Raw genomic sequence first — 26,367 nt, 5'->3', positions numbered from 1 at the left:
GGACAATGTATTTATCTCTAGGGGGGATGATAACTCTTGTTAATGCAGCAATGTCGAATTTTCCTATTTGTTTCATGTCATTATTTAAATGTACTAAATCGGTCTTGGTCAGATTGGAAAGAATTAGGCAGGATTTCCTTTGGAAAAGTGCGGAAGATAAACAAAAGTTCTATCTTATGAAGTGGGAGGTCGTATGCAAGCCTTGGGAGCAAGGGGGTCCCGGGTTAAGAAGCTTGGAGGGAGTTAATGTAGCCTTATTTGGAAAACGGGTATGGAGGTTCGGGGTGGGAGAGAGTTCATCATGGAGGAAGGTGGTGGGTAGGAAGTATGGGTTAGATGAGGGGGGATGGTGGACTCGATCTTTGTCGCTATATAGGACATTTTGGGTTTGGAGGGTGGTAGCGTCGATAAAAGGCAAGGCGTGGGAGGGGATTAGGTTCTCACTAGGAAATGGGTCTAAGATTAGGTTTTGGGATGATATTTGGGTGGGAGACCAGAAATTGAGCGAGGTGTTCCCTAGGTTAGCAGGGTTGGTGATGCAGGACATGAAATTCAAGTATGATATGCAAGATTTTTAGGCTTAAGATTACACTAGTTTAGAAACAATTACACAAAATTCCACATCCCACACAAAAGTTCAAACACTCAATCAAGGGAAATCTTATGCGGGTTCAAGCCTACACATGCTAGGGTTGGATCAATCAAAATTATAGACCAAACAAGAATCAGAGGATGGTAAATTCATCCGCATATGCACATAAATAATTCCCCCAATCTAAGGGATTCACAACTTTCAATTCGAGAAACCCTAAGGTTGAAGAAAGGGCATAAAATTGGAGATTTGAGTAATTTAGGGTTATGTTTAGGGTTTTTGGGTGAAAGAGAGGAAAGAGACGAATCAGAGAAGTACCGCACGCATGGACAACAACAATAGCCCAGACGCACGTGCGTGTGATCCCGGCCGCACGTGTATGGGGCCCACTATTCAGAAAAAGGCTACATTGGCCCTGATCGGTCAGGGATGGACTCCAAAACCCCCAAATCTCAGCTCGATCCGATGCACGGTTTGTGCGTGGTGCTCCGCCGAAGTTTCAGCCCTCCTGTAGGGCTAGATTTTGGAAATCTGTTGTAGATGGAGAAACACCTGTAAATGTTGATGGATTTGCAGATGGAATGCTTGTAGGAGAAGAGAAATATGGATGGAAGAAGGTGGGGGCGAATCGGGATAGGTGTGGCTTCGCACCACAGTAGTTAGCCCTTCGAGGAAGGGAGGGTTTCGCACCCAATTGAATATTCACAACTCAGGAATTTAGAGGAGCAGAAAAACGCAGAAAATTTATTAATCTTCATTAAATAAAAAAGACTACAAGGGGTGCCTATTTATAATAAAACCCTATACCCAAAAACTCGCGCCATGTGCGCAACCTATTACTTGGTGACGAAGTAATAAAAAATAACAACTAATCAAAGCAATCTAAACTGTCCATGATATTCCTAATAATAATAATAAGCAAAACGTAAAGTAATAGATTAATTAGAATAGTGGGTCACGATCATGAGAACCCATGGTGGGATTCACATGACTATTGGGTCAACTCCAACGAACCACAACGCGGCCCTCTAACTAGGAGGTCCTCCCTGGACGTCGTTATTGATCCAGCTCGATGGTGGGGCCCTCCTCCTTGCGTACGTGAGTGGGGGGGGGGGGGCGCGTGCATGTGCGCGAGATGTCCCCATCAGTTGGCGTTGGGGGAGAGTTTAGTGGTGGTGAGTTGTTTCTCTATTCAAGGAGAGGAAGTCATCTGGCCCTCGTCGTCCAGAAGGAATTTAAATGATGAAGAGTTTAAGGAATTGGTCATTCTATTGCAGCTGCTCTCCAAGGTGAGACCGATATGATTAGAATTGGACTCATTGGTCTAGGAAAAAGAAAGGTCAGGGAAATTTTTGGTAAAATCTTTCTTTAAGATGCCAAGTGGAAGTTTGTTAAGTACTGAGGTTAGCGCATTTGCTTTTGTTTGGCAATATGGCGTGCCTTCAAAGGTGGGCTGCCTTTGCATGGCTAGTAGGGAGCAACAAGGTCCTCACATTTAATAGCCTGCGGAAAAGAAATTTGGTCCTCCCAAATGTGTGTGTCATGTGTTTCCAAGATGAAGAATTGGTGGATCATGTATTCATTCATTGCAGCTTTAAATGGTAACTGTGTGAAAAGTTCTTCGTTCTTTTTTGAGTATCGTGGGTGTCACCAAAATCCATCAGATTATTTTTTATGATGTGGCATGGAGTCTTCTTAAGCAAGTCGGGGTTAGCAGTTTGGCGATTCGTTTTACTTGTGGGGATTTGGTTTATATGGTTGGAAAGGAACAACCAAAGTTTTAGGAATTGATCGGGTAGAGTAGAGGAGGTGTTTCATCGGATGAAACTGCATGTAATAGAATGGGCTCTTGCTTCAAAGGTTAATTGGAAGGTTCCCAGAAAGTTAGGCAGAGCTGTAAGGGGTCTTCGGTGTTATCTGTAAAGTGTTATCTTGGGTGTTGTCTATGTAGTGTAATCATTGTATATATTGGTTGTGGCCGTTTCTTTAATATAAAAAAAGCGTTTCTCAGTGTAAAAAACAAATTGTCAATCTCCAATCCATTAACTTAATATGTTACTTAAATGGTATCTTTATATGACGTCCATCATTGTCTCATTAATGTTCATATTATCGTATCTATATTGAATCATTGAGAAAATATATTTAGAAAATGAAACATAGGAGTTTTGCAGCCAATTGAAGCTTGTTAGGTTCATAAAATCAGTTGACAGGCTGAGGAAAACTTCTTACCAAAGAGTTGACCGTTAAGCCATCATAAGCTTTTTCAAAGCTAGGAAAGAATACATATTTGCAATCCTCTGATTAAATGGGAATTTTTTTTTTTCTCTCTCCATATTTTTCCAAAATTTTATGTCAAAAAAAATTCCAACCATTATGGGGGGCATAACGGCTATCAGAAAGAAATAAAAAAAAAAATTGTAAAATGCACAACCAAATCTAAACTATTGTAGTTATTCTACATTCATTGTAACCATGAAGCATCGAAATCGAAAAAAGGAACCAACTTTTTCTTCTTCTTCTTCTTCTTGTTTTTTTGTTTTTTTTTTGCATTTTTTAAAATATGAAAAATAGGTGCGAAAATAGAAAAAATAAAAATAAAAATGAAAAATGCATAACCAAATCTGATCTTTTGCATGTCATTCTACATTCAAGTATTCTACATGCATTACAACCATCAAGCATCGAAATCGAAAAAAACAACAACTTTTGTAGCAGTTCATTTTCGAAAATAATGAAAAAGAAGAAGAAAAGAAATATCAAATTGAGAGAAATTTCAGCAAGTTTGGTGTTTCCTCCTTTGATTTCATAATTTCCAGCAAGAAATCACATTAAAAAAAAAGTACCAACCTCTGTTTTGAAAACCCCCAAAATGGCCCACTCAAGTTTCGATCTGTCAAATCGTTATCGATTTAAAGTTCTAATCCTCAAATATGGCACAAAAGTAGTTGAATTCATCTTAGAATGAGTTTAGGAATTAAAAAAATCCAGAAAATCGAGAACAAATGGGCCTCTTTATAGAAAAAAATAATAGCTGTTACCAGACCGGTACGCATGTAACATCCGTTACTCGACTGTATTTTTGGGAGGTGACCATTACACTCCCGTATCGCGTAACGGATAGTGCCATTACCATTACGTACCCATTTTTGAATATCTTACTCATGTACATTCCATAACTTGTTATCTTGACATCCTCTTTAAGAATTAAGAGTCATCAGTCCCCACAAAGATGTGTCAACCATATAACACATGTCAAAGAAATAAAGAAAATAATAGAAACATGTCAAAGAAACAAAAGAAGACCGTGTTTTTTTTTTTTTTGGGAGTTAGATAGACGTGTTCAAGTTCCATTAAAAATAAATAGGTTTCTATCATTTTTTTGGAAGGTAAGCAAGCTTTGTTTATCAACCAAGAGAGGCCACAGTCCAATTACAAGCAGCAAAGACAAACGAAAAGGTCTAAAGACCTGAGAAAGAGCAAAAACAGGGAGTTGAACAAGGCTATGAAAAGGAAAAAATCTAGAGCACAACTCTCAAAGGGAAAGCGACATGGCCCAACTAAGCCATTCTCTCCAATCTCATATCAAATCCAACACTTTAATGCACTGTTAGTAGGCTCCCTCTGATTTGGGCAACCAACATACAATCTGATGGACCTTTTTGAGTGAATAGATTCCACCTCCATGGTAATCTTGATTGCAGCAAAGTCCTCACACAGCCTATGACATTGCATAACTTGCATGCGAAATCTCCAAGGGGTTGCAATGGGATTAGATATAACACGAATCAATTGGCTAAATTCAATATGACTCTAATAAGAATGGAGCTGCTACCTTCTATGCTATAGTTTTCGTGAAGGACCTTGAGGAATGAGTGAAATATAGTGCTACCAGCTGTGTTTTGGACCCAGTTTCTTTGCAATCAGGATCTGACCAACGTTGTTCTGAAGGATGAAGAACAGGTTGGGGCTAGAATATTGTGGAATAGAGGCTACCATAGCCTGAAAATTTGAAGTGTGCTCATCACACCATTCCTTAAGTTTGATACACCAATTTTGATTGTAATCCACCTTTCTTCTAACTCATCTAATCAACCTACAATCCAGAAACTCCAAAGAAGTACAGAAATTACCACTGCCAGTAGCATCATGATAGTTAGAGGAGAACAAAGGCTTTTGCCAAACTTCTTCCGAAATCATTTGCCATAAACATCGTTAGGACGAGAGTTACCCCTGGAGAGTCGGCAGTTCCTTCGGTCCACAGATTGTGATGGCAGCATCAAAGACCAGTCTAGCAGTGTCCAACTAAATGGATTTCCTCGAAAATTGTGAATCAACTGGTGGAAATAGTCCTCCAGACTGGTAGCAGAAATAAGAGAGCATCTAAGTTTGCAAAGAGCATTGTCCTGAAGACAAACAGAATAATCACATGCGAGGAATAGATTATTGACTGACTCATGCTCACGGTGGCAAAGAATACATGTGTGGAAGACTTGCATGCCCAAATAAATCAGTTCTTCTATGGTATTCTACTTGTTCTGGATGGAAAACCAGAGAATGAAGGAATGCTTGGGAATCCGAAGCTCGAAACAGACGTGTCATGTCCACTGTTTGATGGGTCTTCTTGAAAAGACAAATCAGAGTATGCCTTGAACTTGCCTGAATAATTACTGTTCCTGGCATTAGCATCCTCTATTTGAATAGGAGGATGCTCAACCCTTCTAATATCTGTACATATCATATGCTAAGTAGTGAGGCGGACAGTGAGATTCCATCTTCTTTCCTCTATGAAATCTGCAACCTTCAGGTCTTTGCCAAGACCAAGGTTATAAATATAGCTCTTGCCATTTCTGTCATGCAAGCTGCCATATTGGGGCCATGGATCATATGAAATGAGGTATTCTGACCAACTCCAATAGGATAAGAGATCATCAGCTTGACACCACTTCTCATGCTTAGAATAGATTTCCAGCTGGTGTAGAGGTGTTTGTAGGCACCTCCATTTTATGTATGTAGCTTCCATCCAGCTAGCCTAAATGATATTACTTCCTACAAGGATTTTTGAAAGGTGATGGATGCATCGTAGATGCTTCATTCCAGGTGCACAGATTACGGATACCCAACCTGCTGACATTAAAGGCTGACAAATGGTTTCTCAGTTGACCATGTGAATAGACCTTCCATTTCAATCAGCCGACAAGAAGCTCCTGGTAATCTTATCGACTATTTGAAGAAGACCCTGAAGAAGAACAGTTGAAGCCCAATAGGAATTGAGCGACATGATTACTGAGTTGATAAGTTGTAGGCACCCACCAAAAGTGTGGCTCGTGGCTTGCCTGCCCGGAAGGTATTCCTGGATCTTATCGATAAGCTCGCCACAATCTACCATTTTTGGTCTTCTAGACAGGAGATGAAGGCCAAAATACTTGATTGGGTGCTGACCCTCCGGCATGCCCAGCACATCAAGTTCTTGCTTGCCATATGTCTTGATTATTGGAGAAAACATTTATTGTAATTCACTCGTGGGCCTGACTCCTGAGTACATGTGAAATACCTCCAGAACATGCTTGAGATACTTGGTCGATTCTATGTCTATGCTATGAAGCAGCATCAGGTCAGCAATATGGATAAGGCGAGAAATCATAAAACCATTCCAACAGGATTCTACACTTAAGAAATGATGCAGGACGTGAAATTTAAATATGAGATGCAAGAATTCAGGCTTAGATCATACCAATTCATAAATAATTACACAAATTCCACATCCCACATGACAGTCCAAACATTCAATTAAAGGGGAATCTATGCAGGTCCAGGCCGACACAGGCTAGGACTGGACCAATTAAAATTATAAACTAAACGATGTCAAAGGGAAATAGAAATCAACCACACATGCATAAGAATCAGTCCCTAATTCAAGGGATTCTCCAATTTCAAATCAAGGAACCCTAGGGTGAGGAAAACGGCAAACAAATTAGGTAAAACGTAATCTAGGTTTAGGGTTTATGAAGAAAACATGTATAAGGAGGTAAAAGAGGATAAAAAACCTGAACCAAAGACGATTCCTGTGTGTGGACAGCGGGCCTGGGGCGCTCGCACGTGCGCAGGTGCCCGGCCGCACGTGCGAGGGGGCGTCGGTTTCGAGAAAGCCCTCCTTGGCACTGGTTGGCTGGAGGTAGGCTCCAAAACCACAAAGTTTCAGGTCGACGAGCGGCGGCTTGTGCGTAGTACTCCGTCGAAGTTTCTGACCTTCTGCAGGGCCGAAATATGAAAATATGCTGTAATGAAGAAAAATGATGCAACAAAGGACAAATTCGAAGCACGAATGGTGGTAGAAGATGAAAAAGAGAGATGATGGAGGATAGGGGTGAATCGGGATCGATGTGACTTCGCATCACGGTAGTTAGCCCTTTGAAAAGGGAGGGTTTGCACCCACTTTTGAATTCTTTCACAACTCATTAAGAGAGCAGAAAAATAAAGCAGGAATTTTTATTAAACTTGAATGAATCAAAAGAACTACAAGGGGTGCCTATTTATAGGGAAAATCCTATACCCTTAAACTCGCGCCATGTGCGCAACCTATTACTTGATGATGAAGTAAGCTAAAACAAAAACTAAACAAAGAAATCCCAAGTGTTCATGATGTTCTAAATAATAACAATAAATAAAACCTAAAATATGAAATCAATCCAACTAGTGGGCCATGATCACGAGATCCCATTATGGGCTTTTTTTGACTAACGGGCCCACTCTTTTGAATCAAAACTTCGTCTTCTAGCTAGGAAGCCTTCCCTGGACGTCGTTATCAATCCAAATCGACGATGGAGCCCTCCTTCTTCTAGCGTACGAGCGTAGGGGGGGTAGTGTGCGTGCACGTGTGGACGGCGTGCGCGGGATGTCCCCATCAAGAAAGGTACAAAGAACATAAATAATCAAAGGAATCTTGTATGCTTGTAAATTTCTTGAAGGACAAAAAAAGGGCCTGTAAATAATTCCAAAGAATTGTTTCTTGAGACTTGCTTATGCAAAAAACTGCATGTTTGGTGAACATATAGAAGAAAAACAATTTCTCGAAAAAGGCTTCAATGGTTCACGTCTTATCCCCACTTCTCTCCACAGTGTGGCCCACTACAGTTCAGATCAGCCTGATTTTTGGGCACATCCTAAAATGAGCTGTCTCAAGTAATGGAGTGGATGTATCACACACATCTTGGTGGGCCCCACACCTTTTTCTTTCATGGACACAATACATCAATATGTATGCGAGAGAGGCGTCCTTCCGTTGCAGGGCTTTTTCAAAAAGAGAAAAACTTCCATACTCTGCTAGAGTGTGATGGATGATATGCAGTAACTTGTAAATTACTGAAAATTGCATGTGGAATGCAACTAATTCAAATTATACTGTACAAATTGTGACTTCCATTTTGTAGATGTGTCATGAACCAAAAACTACGCTTATTTAATGAGCTGAATATTTGATCATTGGAATATATTGGATGGTTAAAAATGAAATATCCAACAGTCTTATTTCGACAGTTAATTGTCCATTAATATGAGGCTAGGATTGTTAGGCCAATCTGATTTTCGGACTGTGACTCAGTGAGTTGCAGTAAGACCCGCAATTTAGTCGGTTTAATGTGAGGTAATGCATGTCTTTTGTCTGAGCGCCTGCATCTGAAGCGTTGTACAAAGCTGGAGTATCAAACAACTCTCCTTTCAAAACTAGGGGAAGTTGGCACCAATTTCCTGCAATGGGAACTTGTATGATCAAAACCTCTGTGGGGCCCACTGTGATGTCTCTCTTATGTCCACTACGTCCATCCCATTATGCCAGCTCATGTTAGGATGGGAGCTTAAAAATCACAGAGATTCAACATTCAAGTGGACCACTCCATAAGAAACAGTGGGGATTGAACGCCACCAGTGAAACCTTCGTGGGGCCAATTGGGATCAGGCTGATGTTAGTGTTTTCTCTTCATCCTGGTGCAAATCAACTTATGAATGGGTTGGATGGCATATAAACATCACATTGGGCCTCAGGAAGGTTCCAATGGTGGGTGTTTCCATTCCCACTGTTTCCTTTGGTGGCCCATTTCAGTTTCAGATCTGCTTCATTTTTGGGGTTACATCCTAACATGAGCTGGCGGAACTGATGGAGGGAGTGGATATCACCTGGACATCATGGTGGGTCCTATAGAGCTTTTGGTTGAACATGCTAGATGTGATAGGAAATTCAGTCCAACAATCTCTCTCTCTTGCAGGCTAATCCTAGAGCCTGTAAGAAGGATATATATGTCGGGAATGACAACTCATTAAAGGGCGGTTTTCTAATTACATACATATGTGAGAGCCATTGACATCTCTCACACGTGGTCGGATCCAATCCATTCATTATTGTGAGTCCCACCATGATTGTAGGAGGAACAAAAATAGGCCTATGAAGTCATTAGTTGGGCCATACCATGAAAACAATGGAAAACCATCCAAAACCTCTAAATTCACGTGGTGGCCCATGTGATGGTTGCATCAACATGATTTTTGGCGTGTCCAACTCTCATGGTGGGGTGACTAGGATGGACAGGTTGGATGCTGTAAAACCACCCTAGTGGCACCAGCACAAATCATTTGTATGATAAGCTTACAATATTTGTTCGGGCTTCCATGAGACATTCTATGCAGTTAATGAAACAGGTTTGCTAATTCTTGTACACATTCACATGTGGAAATGGAAGTACCTCTTGGAAATGGGGGCTAGGTGCTTTGGTAAAAAGAGCAAATCCTAAGAAGCATTTTTTTTTTTTTTTTTAAATCAATTATTTTGGGGCTAACCAAATTTACTTAATGGTTAAAAAAGACAAAAAGTAAAAAAAGAACGAAAGAAAAAACGCAATTACTTGAGCAAAGCCAAACAGTTGCTGAAGGAAAGACAAGAATCCTTTAGCACTAGCACTATATGTATGGTGTATGCAAGTTCTCAATTGCTGTGTCCAGCTCCTCAGGTGAGCTGGTAGAGACACATCCCCATGAGAGACGATCCTGGGCTTTGAGTACTGCTGACCATAGAGAGCTTTGGAAGTTCCTAGGCTATCAAACAGAAAAAATGTTCTCAATTGCCAATATCATGATATGTATTAATTTTCTTAGGTGCATATTGATGGGAAATGGATGATTGAAGCACTTTTAAATTATATATAGATATATAATTTATTTATTTATATTTTTCAGTGTTCTATTGTTAAGAAATTTGAGAAAAAATCTCATGATTTACGATACAAATTGCAATTTGATATGATTTGACCTATTACAATTTTTTGTACGATAACAATTTTGTTTGACAACATTTCTTGCAATGAATTTTATGAAACATGCAAATGTGGGTTATGAGTGTCAACTTTTGAAGATGCTGTAAAATTTTTGATCTATTCATTTGGAAGGCTCTACTCATAAGTATTTGACATGGTTAGTTTTTTCATGCTCTTCTAGTCTAGCTAAATAGGGGAAGTGCACATGCAACATGTGTAAGGAGAGGAAGGGAGAGAGATTTTCGAAGGGGGAGATAAAATAGAAATGGAGGGAAATTTTCAAAAAAAGAAAAAAAGAAAAAAAAAGAAGAGAAAAATGGAGGGAAAGGATTGCTGCTACATTCACACTCACATCCAGAGAGAGAAGGTAGCCAATCATGGGCTACCCATTCCCTTTTTTTTTTTTTTTTTTTCTGGTTCTGTGGCCCACTCGAGTTTTAGATCTATCTCTTGTTTGGGCTAATGTCCTAACATGAGGCAGTGCAATAAATGTACATATGGATGTTACACAGTCATCAGGTGGGTCCCACTTAGCTTTTGTTGGATGGGTTCCGTATTGGGTGGCATGCAAATGTCAAGAGACCTGGGAGTGGGCTACTTGTGCACAAAAAGGAGGGGAAGAAGTAGGTAAAATCCAAGCCGTTTGTTTTTGGCTAAAATCCAAGCCATTGGTTTATAAGCACAGATTTTCAAAATTCTGTAAATGCCCTTATCTATATTGAAACTCTCATTTAATGCCCCAAAAAATCTCAAAGATAATGACTCTCCTAAAACTAATTGCATGGGAAAAAATGTCCATTTGCTCCTCACATTATATGTAGTAGAGATGCAATTGTGCTGCTTAATTATTGTCAATAGCTTCCTATTACTTGGTTCTATATCTTTTCCGTATATTTCAACTGTTGAGCAATGGTTTTAGTGACTAACTTTTTTACAGGCTGGTTAGAGCTGCTCAAAAGAAAGGGGCAAACATCATTCTCATTCAGGTATAAGATCACAAGACTTGTACTGTATAACACCTACCACTATTATCAAACACGTTTTCTATCTTTTTTGAAGTGAGAACGAATTACCTGCAACCATTTGTAGGCTAACCTAACCTATTACCAATTTTTACAAGCTTTTTTCCCTTGAAAAATAAAAATATTTATTTTCAAGGACATTACTGGATAAAAATATTCTGAAAGCATAAAAAATGGGTTGGACGACTTGGACCGTACAACCAGAACCAGTAGTGGGTGATCACTAATAATCTCTTTTGAAATACTTGCCGCTAATAGTTATTGACATTTTAGTGATCTATTTGAAATCAGTTTATCTTAGTTTTGCTCCCCTTTTTAATATAAGATTATATCCTGGTACTCACAAAAAGAGCTTTGCTTAATCTTGCCTTTTGAGGAGAATGTTCACCGGAGCTTGCATAGCGTTGAGCAGATTGGGCACACCATGATGTGTTGTAGACATCCACCCCATCCATCCTATTTAGGGCTAGAACCCAAAAATCACCTTTATCCATAGCTGTGGACATGGAATGCTCAGTGCTGGTTGTTGTGTGGGGCCCACCGTGTTTTAAATGCCATCCAACCCATTCATTCTATGGGGCCCACCTGACTAAAAATCAGGCCATTCCAAAACTTAGCTGCCCTGCCACACAATTTTAGATGTTTCAGGCGTGATATTACTCTGTTCCTATAGTGTGGCCCACCTGAGTTTTGGATCTGGCTGATTTTTAGGGGTTCCCATTTTAACAATGGTCCTTATCTGATGCACGATTTAGATGGCACACACTCATCATGGTGGGCCCACACCAACTCGAGTGCATGGTATACTCCACACTACTCAAACACTCTCCTCTATGTGCTTGCGTGCGTGTGATAATAAGTGGCCCTAGAACGTGATGCCCTAAAACGTTTTCTTTTTCTCCAATCCCTGTCTCTCTCTCTCTCTCTCTCTCTCTCTCTCTCTCTCTCTCTCTCAGATTCACGCCCTCATGCATACACCTTCCTCCATTACTCTTCTCTACAGATCAATGTGAGATGTCTGGTCCAAGGGATGTTGGACCATAGTTCAGCATGTTGCTGATTTACATAGTATCAGAGCTGCTACGGTTGGGCTGATTCATCCTTGACTATCCTCCCTCCGATCTACAGATTCCCATTGTGACAAGGAGCGTTCTCATCTGCAGTTTTGAGAGTCAGAATCTTGTCTTGATTGCCCTTCTTTTTGTTTGCTCCGACTACACCAGTTGGGTGTCGGAGCAGTGTTGATGTGCTTGTTGGTGTGTGGACCAGTTGGGTCCCCTAGGCGAGTAAGTGTTGTGTTGTTGTTTGTGATTCAATTCTTCTTTGTGAACCATATCGTTGTGGTGTTGTTTGATTAAGGGTACAACGCGAAGATCTAGAGAAGTCGATACAAGATTGTTGTTGACCCTTTCCACCACCCTATCCCACAACTTTGGAGGCTTTCCAATGCACAAAGGCAGGGCGAGGTAAGAAGAGGGGAACTTGCCCACCTTACATCTGATGATACCCACCAACACAATTATCTCCCCCGTTTTCCACTCTTGGCAATATTGACCTTCAAACCCGACACTGCTTCGAAACAGGTAATAATCATATAGAGCCTATCCACTATGTTGGGGTTAGCATCGCAAAAGATCATAGTGCTGTCTGCGAACTGAAGATGAGTCATCTGGATTCTATTTCTATCTACTTTAAACCCCTAGAGGAGACCCAATTGCTGCCCTCTTAACAACATTCTGCCCAATGCTTCCACCACTACCCAGAAGAGAAGGGGGGAAAGCGAATCACCTTGTCTCAAAACTCTTAAACTTTTGAAAAAACCTTTGGGTTACCCATTAATGACCGAGAACCTAGCAGAACGAATGCATTCAATCATCCAACTCCTTCACTTGTCACCACAACCAATTAGGCGAAGCATATAGTCCAAGAAGCTCCCATCAATGTGATCATATGCTTTTTAAATGTCCAACTTGCAAAGTAATCCCTTCGATCCATAAATCTTGAGTCAATGCATTCGTGAGACAAAAGAGTACTATCTAATGCCTTCCTGGGACAAAATCACATTGATTTATCGGATATAACACACTCCAGCACCAATCAGAATCTGGATGCTAGTGGCTTAGCAAGAATTTTATAGGGGCCACTAATCAAGCTAATGAGTTTAAAGTCCTTGATATTTTCCATCCCATAATATTTTAGAGGGAATTTTACAAAATAGTACCTCATTAATACCATATTTACATCTTGGTACCTTTTTAAATTTTCTTTTCATTAAGCTACCTCATTAATCATGACAATCGTCAAATGGGTACCTTTCGTTACATTTATGTCATTTTTGTCATAGTTTTCATAAGATGAAAAAAAAATACCCATCTTAATGATGTAGCTTAATTACATGAACGTAAATAGGATATTTACTAGGTATTGTTATTTAAAATTACTAAAAATAGAAAACACAACAGTTACGCTGATTTCCTACCAATGTTGTTGTTGGTCGATGCTCTGTGAGCCCACCATAATGAATGCCTTTTATCCATACTGTTCATCCATTTTGCGAGACCATTTTATGGCATGATTCCAAAAATGAGTCTGATCCATATCTCAAGTGCACCACACCATAGGAAAAGGTGGTCATTGAGTACCCACCGTTAAAAACTCCTTGGAGGCCACAAAAGTTTTGGATCAAGCCGATGTTTGTGTTTTTCCTTCATCCAAGTCTGTGTGATTTAATCAATAGGTTGGATGGAAAATAAACATTACATTGGCCCTATAATGATGGGCGTTCAATCACCACTGTTGTCCTGTGGTGTGGTTCACCTGAGATTTGGATCAGACTTATTTTTGGGACAATACCCTAAAATGATTTGAAAAAAATGGATGGACGGTCTAGATAATACACATAAATCATGGTGGGCCCACGAAGCATCGACCAATATCTGCATCAAGAGTAGGCAATCAACGTTTGATCTTTCTCGGACGTGGATTGGGTACTACCCTGCCTGTGTCTAGGAACGGAAGGGGTTTTGAGGGGCCACCGTGCTGTATCGATTTTTTCCACACCGTCCATCTGTTTTTCTATATCATTTTAGTATTTGAGCCTAAAAACGAGGTATATCTAAGCTCAAGTGGACCACACCATAAGAAGCAACATGGTGAACCTTCCTAGCGCCCACCGCGATGGTTAATTGCTATCCCACCTATTCATAAGGTCATATAGACCTGATAGACCTCGATGAAGGGAAAACACAAATATTAGCTTGTTCTATGGTCCCCAAGAAGTTTTCAATGATGTATGTGGTGAGCGACTATTAAAAACTTCTTATGGGTGACAAAAGTTTTGGATCATGTTGATATTTGTTTTTTGCCCCCTTCATTTAGGTCTATGTGGCCTTATCAACAGGTTGGATGGAAAATAAACATTAGGGTGAGCATTACAGTGGGCCCTAGGAAGATTTTGATGGTGAGCATTGAATCACCACTGTTTCCTATGGTGTGGTCCACCTGAGAATTGGATATTCTTTATTTTTAGATCATTTCGTAAAATGGGCTGGAAAATGGATGGATGGTATGGATATACAATACATACATCAAGGTGGGCCTCACGGTCAGGGCCACACCGGGTTGGGTGAGGCTGGAGCTGCAATTAATGCGCTCCCCTATTGCCAAAACCACCCAGCACCAACAGTGGTGTGGTGAAGTGTTGGGTGTTGTGGGGCCCACCTTGATGTTTGTTTTTGCCATCCAATCTGTCACACAGACCTATATGAAGGGAAAGAAACAATTATCAGCTTGATTCAGAACTTTTGTGGGCCCTAAGAAGTTTCTTAAGGGTGGATGCTCAATGACCACTGTTTCCTATGGTGTGGTCCACCTGAGATACGGATTTGACTCATTTTAGGGCTCATGCCATAAAATGATCTAGCAAACTGGATGGACAACATGGATAAAACACATATATCATGGTGGGGCTCAAGGCAACGACCAGTAGTAGCATCAGTAGACAAAAGACGGCTCTTGGGTAATTAAAAGCTACATCATTAATGATGGCCTTTTTTGTCATTTTATAAGAAAACTTGACAGAAATGAGAGAAAACTAATGGATGGTACCCAATTGACAATTATTTAGATTAATGAGGTAACTTAATGAAAATATAATTTAAAAAGGTACTAAGATGTAAATATGGTATTAATGAGGTACTATTTTGTAAAATTCCCTTTTTTAAATGATCACAATAAAATAAGTGCCAATATCTGATGACAACCTACTCCCTCCTGAAAATTTGATGTAAAACCCACAAGTTCTCCTGTAATGACCTCCCAGAAAACTTGGAAGAAAGCAATCAAAAAGCCATCCGGACTAGTGCCTTGTCTTTGAATAAAGAATCAACCGCTTCCTTCACCTGTTTTAACTGTAAAAGGTCGCTCCGAATTTACCAGATTCTGTGACAACATGTTAAAATCAAGATTATCAATCCTCGACCTAACCCAACCCTTAGATGAAAGCATGCTTTCGAAATACTTCACTGCCTCGCTTAGATCATCCTTCCCCTATACTATAACCCCTTCCACAATCAAACTGGACACCTTGTTCATTCTTGCTCTAGCACTTGCCATGCTGTGGAAGAATTTTGTATTCTTGTTCCCGTATTTTAACCACACTACTCTAGATTGTTGATGCCATTTAATTTCTTCTTCCTTTAAACGGTTGCGGTACTCTTGAGAGTGCTTCGTGCATGCTTCTAATTCTTCTTCTGAAAGGGCTCACTGAGCTTTCCTTAATGTCAAGATCATGGATTCTTGTCAAGATGCTTCCTAACTCCTGCTCCTGACTCCCCAAAACTTATTTTACTCTTGAGCATGCGAAGCTTTTGGCATAACTAGAATCCTTGAAAACCTTCTACCACTAACATACCCCACCATTAAGTGCCTGTTTGATTTTCCATGATCCTGGTAAATCCTTGGTAAAGAAGTAATTATTACTTTTTCACTTGTTTGAAAATGAGTTTGTAATTCCACCTAGAAAACCGGTCCAAAAATGTTGACTTAAATCCATGGGCCCCACTATAATGTATATAATATATCCATGTCGTCCATCTGTTTTATTAGAATATTTTAGGGCATGATCTGAAAAAATTAAGATCTAATGCTCAATTGGCCCACATGAAAGGAAACAATGGACTTAATTTGTCCACCGTTGAAGGTTGATTCTTTTACCGGGCCCACATTGAGGTTTATTCACCATCTAACCCGTTCATAGGGTCACATGGACATGGATAAGGGAAAAATATAAATATAAGCCTGATCTAAAACTTCTAAGGGCCTCAACAAGTTTTTAATGGTAGGCATTCGATTCTCACAATTTCGTGTGGTGTTGTCCACTTGAGCTTTGGAATTGCCTAATTTTTGGGGCTTTGGAATTGCCTAATTTTTGGGTTCATGCCTTAAATTCATTTGGCATAATGAATGGGCGGTGTGGATAAGCCACACACATTATGGTGGGCCCCATATTTATTTTACAAATTCCTCGATTTAAGTGTTTAAAAAGTAACCAGTCAAGTCAGCATTGGGAAAGATGCAGGTAATTACCTTGGTAAATAATGATTACTCATTTACAAGGTAATTACATTTGAGCCAGAAAATCAAACAGGCCCTAATCAACAAGCTCCATGAAGCCCTCCACTTCCTGCCAAACCAGCTCAAATCTGAACGGCCAAGGGCCACAATTTTTGAACTCTACTTCAAGCAGAATAGGGCAATGATCAGACACTTGCTTTGGCATACCACGTTGGGATGCCAATGAAAACTTTTGATCACAATCTATTGTTCGCATTGAGCTGGGACGTTTGATAAGTAGAGGTACAAATACAAAATCTGGGACAGCCGCATCTACATCCATCACCAATTCAGGTAATGCTTTTGTGGCATCCATTGGTACATCACTTGGGTGATTGACTCAGGGGCCACAAACCATATGACAGGTACTCGACTCCTTTTCTCCTCTATTAATGAGTATATTCAATCTTCACCTGTATTCTAGCTGGTGTGTCCTTTTCCAACATTCTGGGAAAAGGCAACGTTCAACTTAGCAATAACATTTCCTTTCTATCTTATTTGCACCTAAATTCCCACCTGTATTCCAACGTATGTAGACTTCAAAAAGCAATCTATGGGTTGAAACAATCACCCCATGTGTGGTTCGAAAAATTCAGCAATGCTTTTCTCCTTGTTGGATTTTGTCGATGTCATGTGGACCACTCAATATTTTTGAAGCAAAGCATTTAGGGAATTGCGATTCTAATTGTGTATGTCGACGGTAGTGTAGTCACAGGAAGTGATGCATCAAGAATTACTGGAATTAAGCACCACACTCAGCAACAATTTTAGATGAAAGATCTGTGCCGCGTAAGATATTTTCTTGGAATCGAGGTGGCACACTCTGCAGCGGGCATCACACTTAACCAAAGGACATGCTCTCGACCTCCTAGAAGAGACTGGAATGATAGGGTGCAAGTCAAACAACACTTCAATGGAGCCGAATTGTAAACTGTTTGGTGACCAAGGGGAATTGTTCGAAGATCCTGAAAGATATTGTAAGCTAGTTGGAAAGTTCATTAATCTCACAGTGACTCGACCAAATATATCCTTTGCGGTAGGGGTCATGAGTAGGTTCATGCATTGACCCAGACACAGCATTGGGAGGCAGTGATTCATATCCTACAATATTTGAAAGGAGCAGTAGGACGAGGACTGATGTATAGGTTCAATGGCCACCTTTGAGTAGAATGATACGCTGATGCTAATTGGGCTAGATCTATGACGAAGAGAAGATCCCCCTCTGAGTTGTGTACCTTTGTTGGGGGTAACTTGGTCACATATAAGAGCAAGAAGCATTGTGGTGGCAAGGTCCAACGCAGAAGTGGAATACATGGCCATGGGCCATGCAGTCTACGAAATGATTTGGGTAAATTTTCTTCTTCAGGAATTTGGACTTTTTGACAAGTCATGTATGGTTCTTCATTGCGACAATCAGGTGGCGCCCCATATTGCCAATAATCCAGTCTTCCACAAAAGAACTAAACATATACAAGTGGATTGTCACTTCATTTGGGAGAAGATTGTATCCAAAGAGATTGCTACTAGACATGTTGATTCAAAGTCTCCATTGGCAGATGTCTTCACCAAGGCATTACCTCGAGCTGTCTGTGTCCACATTTGTAACAAGCTGAGCATACAGAATATGCATGCACCAGCTTGAGAGGGTGTGTAGAAAATGTGGTTTATGTAATGTGTAGTGTCAGTGGGCCTTGGGCCTAGGTTTGTGCACTGTGTGTCATTGTGGACCTGGGTGTATTGCTTTTCCCTTTTTGATATAATAAGAGGCACCGGAATGTGAAGCCCCAACTCTCATGTTTTACAGTTCTCCAATCCCCACCTGTGGGCCTAGGTTTGTGTGTGTGTGTGTGCATGTTGCTGATTTGCACTTTCTTTTGCTTTTCTCTTTTTAAATGCTAAGATCATTTTCTTGTAGCATTGTCCCTGTGCGTGTGTAGGCTCAGCATCTTGTTTTGACTGTAGGATTCCAAGATAATGCAATAGTGGTTATTTTTCTTTGAGAAGAGATAAAGCATAAGATTCATCATAATTCATTAACATGGACTACTGTTAGTAGTGTTCTCTGTTATGTAACTTCTTATCCTCACTTTCTCATGGGGTTGGCCATAGTTATGCATACCATGTATTTGGTTGTGTTTATGAATTGTATGCTTTATGTAATCACGAGAAGCTTGTCCTCAACACAAACCTTTCTGTTCTACTTTCCATTTCTACATATGGACCTTTGACTGTGTTTGGATGCACCACCAAATAATATTGCAATAGTTTGTTCAATAGGAGGAAGTGGCAAAATTGCAGTTACCTTTCATCAGTATTCATAATGAGGGAATAGGCGCCTACTGCATTTACTTACTACTTGGATTAGAAAGGAATGTGACTGCAATTCGAGGACTACTTCCTTCCTCACAATGAGTACCATGGAAGGTGGTTGCAATTTTATCATTTTCTCTGTTGATCCAATCATTGCAATTTGATTCAATTGTGTATTAAAATAGTCCTAGTCAGTAGATGTAATTGAGGTTTCTACAGTCAGTCCCTCCTGGACCATGTCTGCAGACGACATTGACAGACACCAGATTGGTTCTTTTAATGAAACTGTGATACATCTGTAGTTTCCTTCTTTTTGTCATATTTCTGCATTCCATGCAACTCTTTAAAGAACTGGGCAGTTGTATTATTTTATTCATGTGTTGTTCTGTGCAAGGGCTTTAAAATATGGTCATAACCTAACAACAACATGTTTGATCTAAAATTGGTAGATCTAGCATCTACAATACTGAAGAAGTTATGATACGATGTCTGTTCTCATTTCTGTGTCTTGTTGGATGAGTTCAGGAACTCTTTGAGGGATATTACTTCTGTCAAGCCCAAAGGGAGGATTTCTTTCGAAGAGCTAAGCCTTATAAAGGACACCCGACAATTCTTAGGTAAATGGACGAGTGTGGCTATTTTATATACTGTTGTTGAACCATTTTGCTATAGAGCTGTTGCCAAAACAATAACACCTATTCCCTCATGCACTCTACATTTGCCATACGCATCCAACAATCCAGACATTCCGAATTGTGGGCTGAGAATGCAGCCCAAACATATCTTAATCATTCAATTTGGGACTGCTGGCCAGTTTATTTTAAACAGTCCATTTGATTGATTGCAACCAATTGAATGGTGGTCATCATATGATCAGTCCCTATGATTTGAATGCCCTGGATCAACATGCATTTATGCTATGCATACGCAATGTAGTGAATAATCATTATAGTCTCGTTCCTTTTAGTAGAACATACGATTGCATCCATTTTCTAATTGTTCATGCAGGATGCAAAAGCTTGCAAAAGAGTTGGGTGTTGTGATACCTGTGAGTTTTTTCGAAGAAGCAAATAATGCTCACTACAATTCAATAGCTATAATTGATGCTGATGGGACTGATCTTGGGCTGTACAGGAAGTCACATATCCCGGATGGACCAGGCAAGTATTTATGGCTAGATTGTTGTATTGCTTGAATATCATACCCTTCATTTCTGTTTGATTAAAATAAATATGCTGCTATTCAGGCTACCAAGAAAAATTCTATTTCAATCCTGGTGACACTGGCTTTAAGGTGGAGTATTGTCCAAAACAATCTCAGCACTTTTCTTTTTCTTTTGGAATCTCTACGAATGCCAGTCCGAGTTCATACTTCTATGCAAGTTTGATTTACCGTTCCTTTTTTGGTTGAAACTAATGGACAACCTTGATGCTATGGAAAAGCAGGTCTTTGAAACAAAGTTTGCCAAAATTGGAGTAGGTAAGAACCAAATTTGAGAGGTAACATGTTATGATGTTACCATTAATATTAAAATTTATTATTATTGTTGTTGTTGTTTCTGATTGTGAAACTTACAGCATGAAATGGAAAATGTGAAAAAGAGATCCACAGAAAGTCTGAAGAGGAGATTCATGATGCACGTGCCAACATGGCATGGTTGTGAGCTCCACACCATGGTTCAGGTGGGGCTCATCATGAACTTGCATTGTCCTAAAAGTCAGCCTCATCTATTCGTCAGGTGGCCCATTCATGCATGTTGAATGCGGAACATTGGTCATATTTGTCCTATCATCCATTTCTCTCAGGCAAATCTGGCTTAAGCTTTGGCCCAAGTCATGTTCATAGTGGAGCCAGCCTGATGAAAGGCCAAGACTCCCACACATTTGCCACATTGGTTTGAGTTGTGTGAATCACCTCTTTATCTCCCTTCACAAGAATCTCCTTAGCGTTTCCATTAGAAATATGTAGAATTTTAAGATATTGTATGCCCAATATCAATTTTTTTAGATTATATCTTCTCCACAAAGACAATATAACAGAGAAGCTTGCTTGTAGTTTTCTGTGATTATGCATCACCCAAGCATTTTGTTCACTTTTTATGGCAGCCATTTGCTGGGATCAATGGTTTCCAGAGGCAGCACGATCAATGGTTCTTCAAGGTGCAGAGGTATTGTTCTACCCCACTGCTATTGGATCAGAACCACAAGATGATGGACTTGATTCCTGTGAACATTGGAAGCGGGTAATGCAAGGGCATGCTGGAGCGAATTTGGTAAGTTGTTATATTCATTGGTAATTGTAGTTTGAGGACCATTTTGGTGATACCTAGTTATGTGGGTGGACCTGTGTGTCATCTGCCCTACGATGAGAAAGTGCTGGTAACAGCTCCACTTCAACCCCCCTACCCAAACAAAGAAGAAGTAGAACGCATGGGAGCATCATTCCGTTTTATTCTGTTTCTTAGGGCTTTTTTTATTTTTTATTTTTTATTTTTTTATTTTTTGGGTTAGCTTGGCTGGTCCAGCGACACCGAAACACCAAAAATTTGTTTCTCTTCCTAATGTCAACGAAATATCGGCGATATTTTCGATTTTATCGGGAAAAAAATAGTATCAGCGACAACTCTTCCTATTATTTCGAAAAAACAAAATAGATGCAGAAAAAAAAAATCTCTTACCATTTTTTTCTCAAAATCTGCCTGCGGGAGTGGCTTTCGGATGGATTTGGTGGGCCAATCACGGTAAGAAATCTCCTTTTTTTTTTTTTTCTTTGAAAAGAATAGATTCGACCCCAATTCCAGCGAGGTTGAAGGGGATTTGGGTTAGGATTTGAAAAACGAGAGAAGTTTTGGGAAAGATTTGGGATTTTTTTCATGCGGAAAAAACGATTGAAGTTTTCCGGAGAAGACGAGACGAAAGGGAAGGGAAGCTTGGGTACGTGTCATGCGATGACAAGCGCTGATGCTTCTCGAGCTCCGAGTTGTACGAACGGTTCAAAGGAGATCAAAGTTAAATGGGCCCCAAAATGATGTATGTATTACATCCATACCGTTCATTCATTTTTCAAGATGATTTTAGAGCACGAGTCAAAAAAAATATAATATTGATCAATTCGTGACCCCCAAAAGGGTTTCAATGGGAAACGTTCAATATATTTTGGCTCGGTTTGGATATAACACATACCTCATGATGGGACCCAAGAACTTGCCAACGTCAATGCACCCAACTACTGGTACACCATGCTGAACTCTGCAATTACGCTTACAAATGAGCGCTCTCAACCTTTGGTATTTATTTTTATCCATGCGACCATAAGATCATTATAAGACGCTAGCCCAAAAATGAAGCAGATAGAAATCTAAGTTGGGCCATATTTTAAGGAAGAGTGGTGGTTGAACCTCCACCATTAAAAACTTCTTCAAGCCCACATTAATGTTTTTGAAATGTTTATTTTTCAAACAACCCATTAATAAGGTCACATAAACCTTTATGAATGGAAAAGAACAAATATCAGGTTGGTCCAAAACTTTTGTAACCAATGAGAAGGTTTTAATGGTCAATCACCACTGTTTCTGATGTAAAGGTCCACCAAAGATTTGAATAAATATATCAACGTGGCCCCACTGTAAGTGTTGTATTGTCTTATGTCAAGCTAAGGTTGCACATAATCCACTCTACTCCTTGCACCACTAAGTGGGTGGGAGTCAGTACGTCGAGGTATTATATATTTATTTATTGTCATCCAAGTTGAAACCTTCCTAGGAGCTATGGCCCACAGTGGTGTTTATTTGTCATCCAAGTTATTCATAAGATCACACGGAGATAGATAAAGGTAAAATACAAAAATGACATGGATCTAAAACTTTTGTGGCCCCTAATGATTTTTCAACCGTAGGAATGTTCAATTCACATTGTTTCCTATGGTTTGATTATTACCACTACATTTCATTTTCGTGGGTCTCTATAGATGGCAATATTTGTCACGCCACTATCTCACATTATGGGGGATGGTACCAAACAGCTCCACTTCAACCCCCCACCCAAACAAAGAAGAAGTAGAACGCATGGGAGCATCATTCCGTTTTATTCTATTTCTTAGGGCTTTTTTTATTTTTTATTTTTTATTTTTTTATTTTTTGGGTTAGCTTGTTAGTACACACCAGTGTCAGTACACACTCCACTGTTAGCCACCCCCCACTAGGGAATTGATGCCAAGACCTTAGTGTTGAAACAAGGGTATCTTCACTCAGTCTACCACTTGAGCTATGGATCAGGGTTATTTCTTAGGTTAATTTGTAGATAGTTTGGGTCTTTCAGTGGGCTTCTAAGGTCCAGTCATGTTGGCCTCAAAGGTATGTTCTATTAGGATGTTTATTAGCAGTATTTTGTCATAATGAATCCCTGTTAGAAAGTGTCAATCCATATGCATAACTAAAGTATTTTGAAGCGAACACATAACTGAAGTATTATGAAGCGAATGATTGCTTTACTCACTTCATCATGGGTGAATTTGGATACAAGGAATTCAAGGGGGAAAAAGTAATAGTTATCTAATGATTATTTCCGTGAGCACTATTGAAGCTTGAAATCTACTTTAAGATTTTGTTTGGATAGCAGCTGGAAATATTATATTTATTAAACAACAGTCACATCGTATCTTGTACTAGAAAATCCTAACTAATGGAAAAAGCTAATGATTGTTTTGTGGAATCCACTATTTTTATTTTTATTTTTGAACATTGGATATATATTAACGAAAACAGCCGAAGCCAAATATACAAATGTACATAAGAGAACAAATTACAACTCAAGCCAGCAATCTAGGAAAAGATCACCTTTGAGACAAAAGCCCATTCCATCACATACATTTAGCTCTATTGAAAACCTCGGAAACTTGCCCCGACCGATTCTTGAAACATCAATTATTCCTTTCTATCCTATGAACCAAACTCTTGCAGGTAAGCATAGCTGCCACAACTTTTCACCCTTTTTTTATGTACTTCATGCCACATAAAGAAAAACTGCACAATGGAAGATGGCGAAACCTAGGCTATTCCAAATAGCTTGAAAAAGCCTTCCCCCATAGCCTTTGTGAAAGCACAATGAATAAACAAATGCACAATGAGGGAGATATATTATATTTCACCTCGCATAGGAAAACATACGTAAATAGATCAATTAAACACATTTATGGTTATAAGACCAATGCACAATAAGGGAGAAATATATAATATTTCACAAGCAACACACCCCCAACCAACATTTTGTTAGTGCCGAGCAAAACATGTGCAAAACTAATCTTCAAAACCCAAATTTCAAACATTTCTTAGAAAAAAATAACATTTTGTGTAATCCTATGCATATGTAGGTAAAATTCAACGATACAAGGATGAAATATCGTCAATCTAAAACCTAATATCACTAGTAAACCATTAAACTAAATTCCCTTTCATCAATTAATTAATAGAATTCATTCAAACATCAAGTTCCTAGTGGGCTTAGTGAATTCCAACTTATAATCCGTAATAGTTATCCTTCTCTCCATGATGTTAACTATGATTATTACCTCAAAGTGGTCAAATCAACACAAGATACTAATTCTGAACCCATCACCTTTTTTAGTTTTTTATTTTTTTCATCGACGGCTTTCACACTATCATCTCTCTCTTTTTTATTATTATTATTATTTTTTTATTGTTTTCTCATATATGCACATGTAATAGGTAGCCATTTTCAATTCCAATAGTTTTTCAGCTGGTTCTTTTTCTTCTTTTCATTCGAGGTAGATAAGGATCTCTAGACTTTGTTCCTAACACTCATTAAGTAATCATCAAGCTAAACACTTAAGAATTCTAGTTAACTTTAAAAGAATATGAATTAGTTGTGAATCGCGAAATAGGCTAATTGATGTTTAAATCTTCCTATCAATCAATTCATTAAAAAGAACTTGTTCAAAAGTCTACTAATCAACTAAACTCTAGACTTTCAAAAATTACTTTATATCTTATCGTCTTACACTCAAATATATTCAGATACAGAAAATATCAATTTTTAATAAGGGTTTTGAAATCTAAAAATTGAAAATTTTTGCTAAAAAACTAAGAAAATACTGATTAATTCCATCTAATCTTACCCCCCAACTTAAAATCCACATTGTCCTTAATGTAAAAAGATATGCAATGCATTATAACGTGAGACAACAAAAATAAAAGAAGAATGAGTAAGAGAGAGAGAGAGTTCCTGAAGAAGATCATTGAGATAGCATAAAGTCTCCACCATCTAAAGGGGTTTCCACTAGGCAAAAATAAACTAAAACAAAACCTAAACTGTTCTTAACGTAATCCTAAGAAAGTAAAAATTGGATGGATGGACCTCCATCAAACTAGAAGGTCAGTCCTGATAGGCAAGGATCATTCAGAGGGATGGACATATCCTCTGAATCGAATTTCTCAGCAAATGGTTTTAGTCGATGATTGTTCACTTTGAAAATGATACCATTCGCCGAATTTTCTATCTCGACAGCCCCACGAGGATGAATCGTTTTGACTTTAAAGGGGCCGGTCCAGCGAGATATCAGTTTATCGGGAAAAAGATGAATTCTCAATTTACACAAGAGGACTTTCTAGTTTTGTTCAATTTTTTTTTGAAGAATGTTCCTGTTGTGGAACACCTTCATCCTGTCCTTATATATCCGAGAGTTCTCATAAGCCTCATTCCGGGTTTCTTCAAGTTAATTAAGTTGTAACTTGCACAGCAAGCTGGCTTTGTCAAGATTGAAGTTGAAATTCTTTATAGCCCAATACGCCTTATGTTCCAACTCTACAGGTAAGTGGCAAGCCTTCCCATGGACAAGTCTATAGGTTGACATACCAATAGGGTTTTGTTGGCAATACAGTAATCTCACAGCACATCAGTTAGTCGAAGTGACTGATCCTTGCGATCTGGGTTAACCATTTTCTCAAGAATTTGTTTAATCTTATAATTTGATATTTCAGCTTGGCTGCTTGTCTGAGGGTGATAGGGGTGCTTACTTTGTGCGAAATACCGTATTTATTCATTAATGTTTCGAATCGTCTATTGTAAAAGTGAGATCTTCCATCACTTATGATGGCTCGAGGTGTTTCGAACCTGGATAAAATATTTTCTTTAAAAAACTTAAGGACCATGCGATGGTCATTATTCCGGCACGGAATTGCCTCAACCCACTTGGAGACATAATCTATGGCGAGAAGAATATAGAGATTTCCAAATGATGGGAGGAATGGTCCCATGAAATTGATACCCCAACAATCAAATGCCTCAATGATTAGAGTGGGGTTCAACGACATCATATTTCGACGGGATAATCCTCCCAATTTCTGATATCGCTTGCATGCTTTGCAGAGTTCGTTTGTATCTTTGAATATAGTGGGCCAATAAAAGCCGCATTGCAGAATTTTCGCTGTGGTCTTCTTAGCCTAGAAGTGGCCACCACTACATAAGAATGACAGAAGGAGATGACACTATTTTGTTCATTATCAGGCATCCAT

The 26,367-nt window shown here is 39.2% G+C and overlaps 1 protein-coding gene across 2 annotated transcripts in view; it reads left to right on the top strand.

Annotated features, from left to right (window-relative positions):
* LOC131235580 (N-carbamoylputrescine amidase) overlaps nucleotides 1-26,367 on the top strand; it is a 49,490-nt gene that overhangs the window by 5,971 nt on the left and 17,152 nt on the right. For both annotated transcript variants that reach the window (XM_058232792.1, XM_058232793.1), the window contains exons 2-7: nucleotides 10,832-10,880; nucleotides 19,365-19,456; nucleotides 19,848-19,999; nucleotides 20,086-20,132; nucleotides 20,285-20,318; nucleotides 20,945-21,111. In XM_058232792.1, the coding sequence (XP_058088775.1) occupies nucleotides 10,832-10,880; nucleotides 19,365-19,456; nucleotides 19,848-19,999; nucleotides 20,086-20,132; nucleotides 20,285-20,318; nucleotides 20,945-21,111 (541 nt within the window). The remainder of the gene's footprint in view (nucleotides 1-10,831; nucleotides 10,881-19,364; nucleotides 19,457-19,847; nucleotides 20,000-20,085; nucleotides 20,133-20,284; nucleotides 20,319-20,944; nucleotides 21,112-26,367) is intronic.

Source organism: Magnolia sinica, chromosome 19, assembly GCF_029962835.1.
Source record: "Magnolia sinica isolate HGM2019 chromosome 19, MsV1, whole genome shotgun sequence".
NCBI classification, from domain to species: Eukaryota; Viridiplantae; Streptophyta; class Magnoliopsida; order Magnoliales; family Magnoliaceae; genus Magnolia; species Magnolia sinica.
This window is presented reverse-complemented; position numbering and strand designations above follow the sequence as displayed.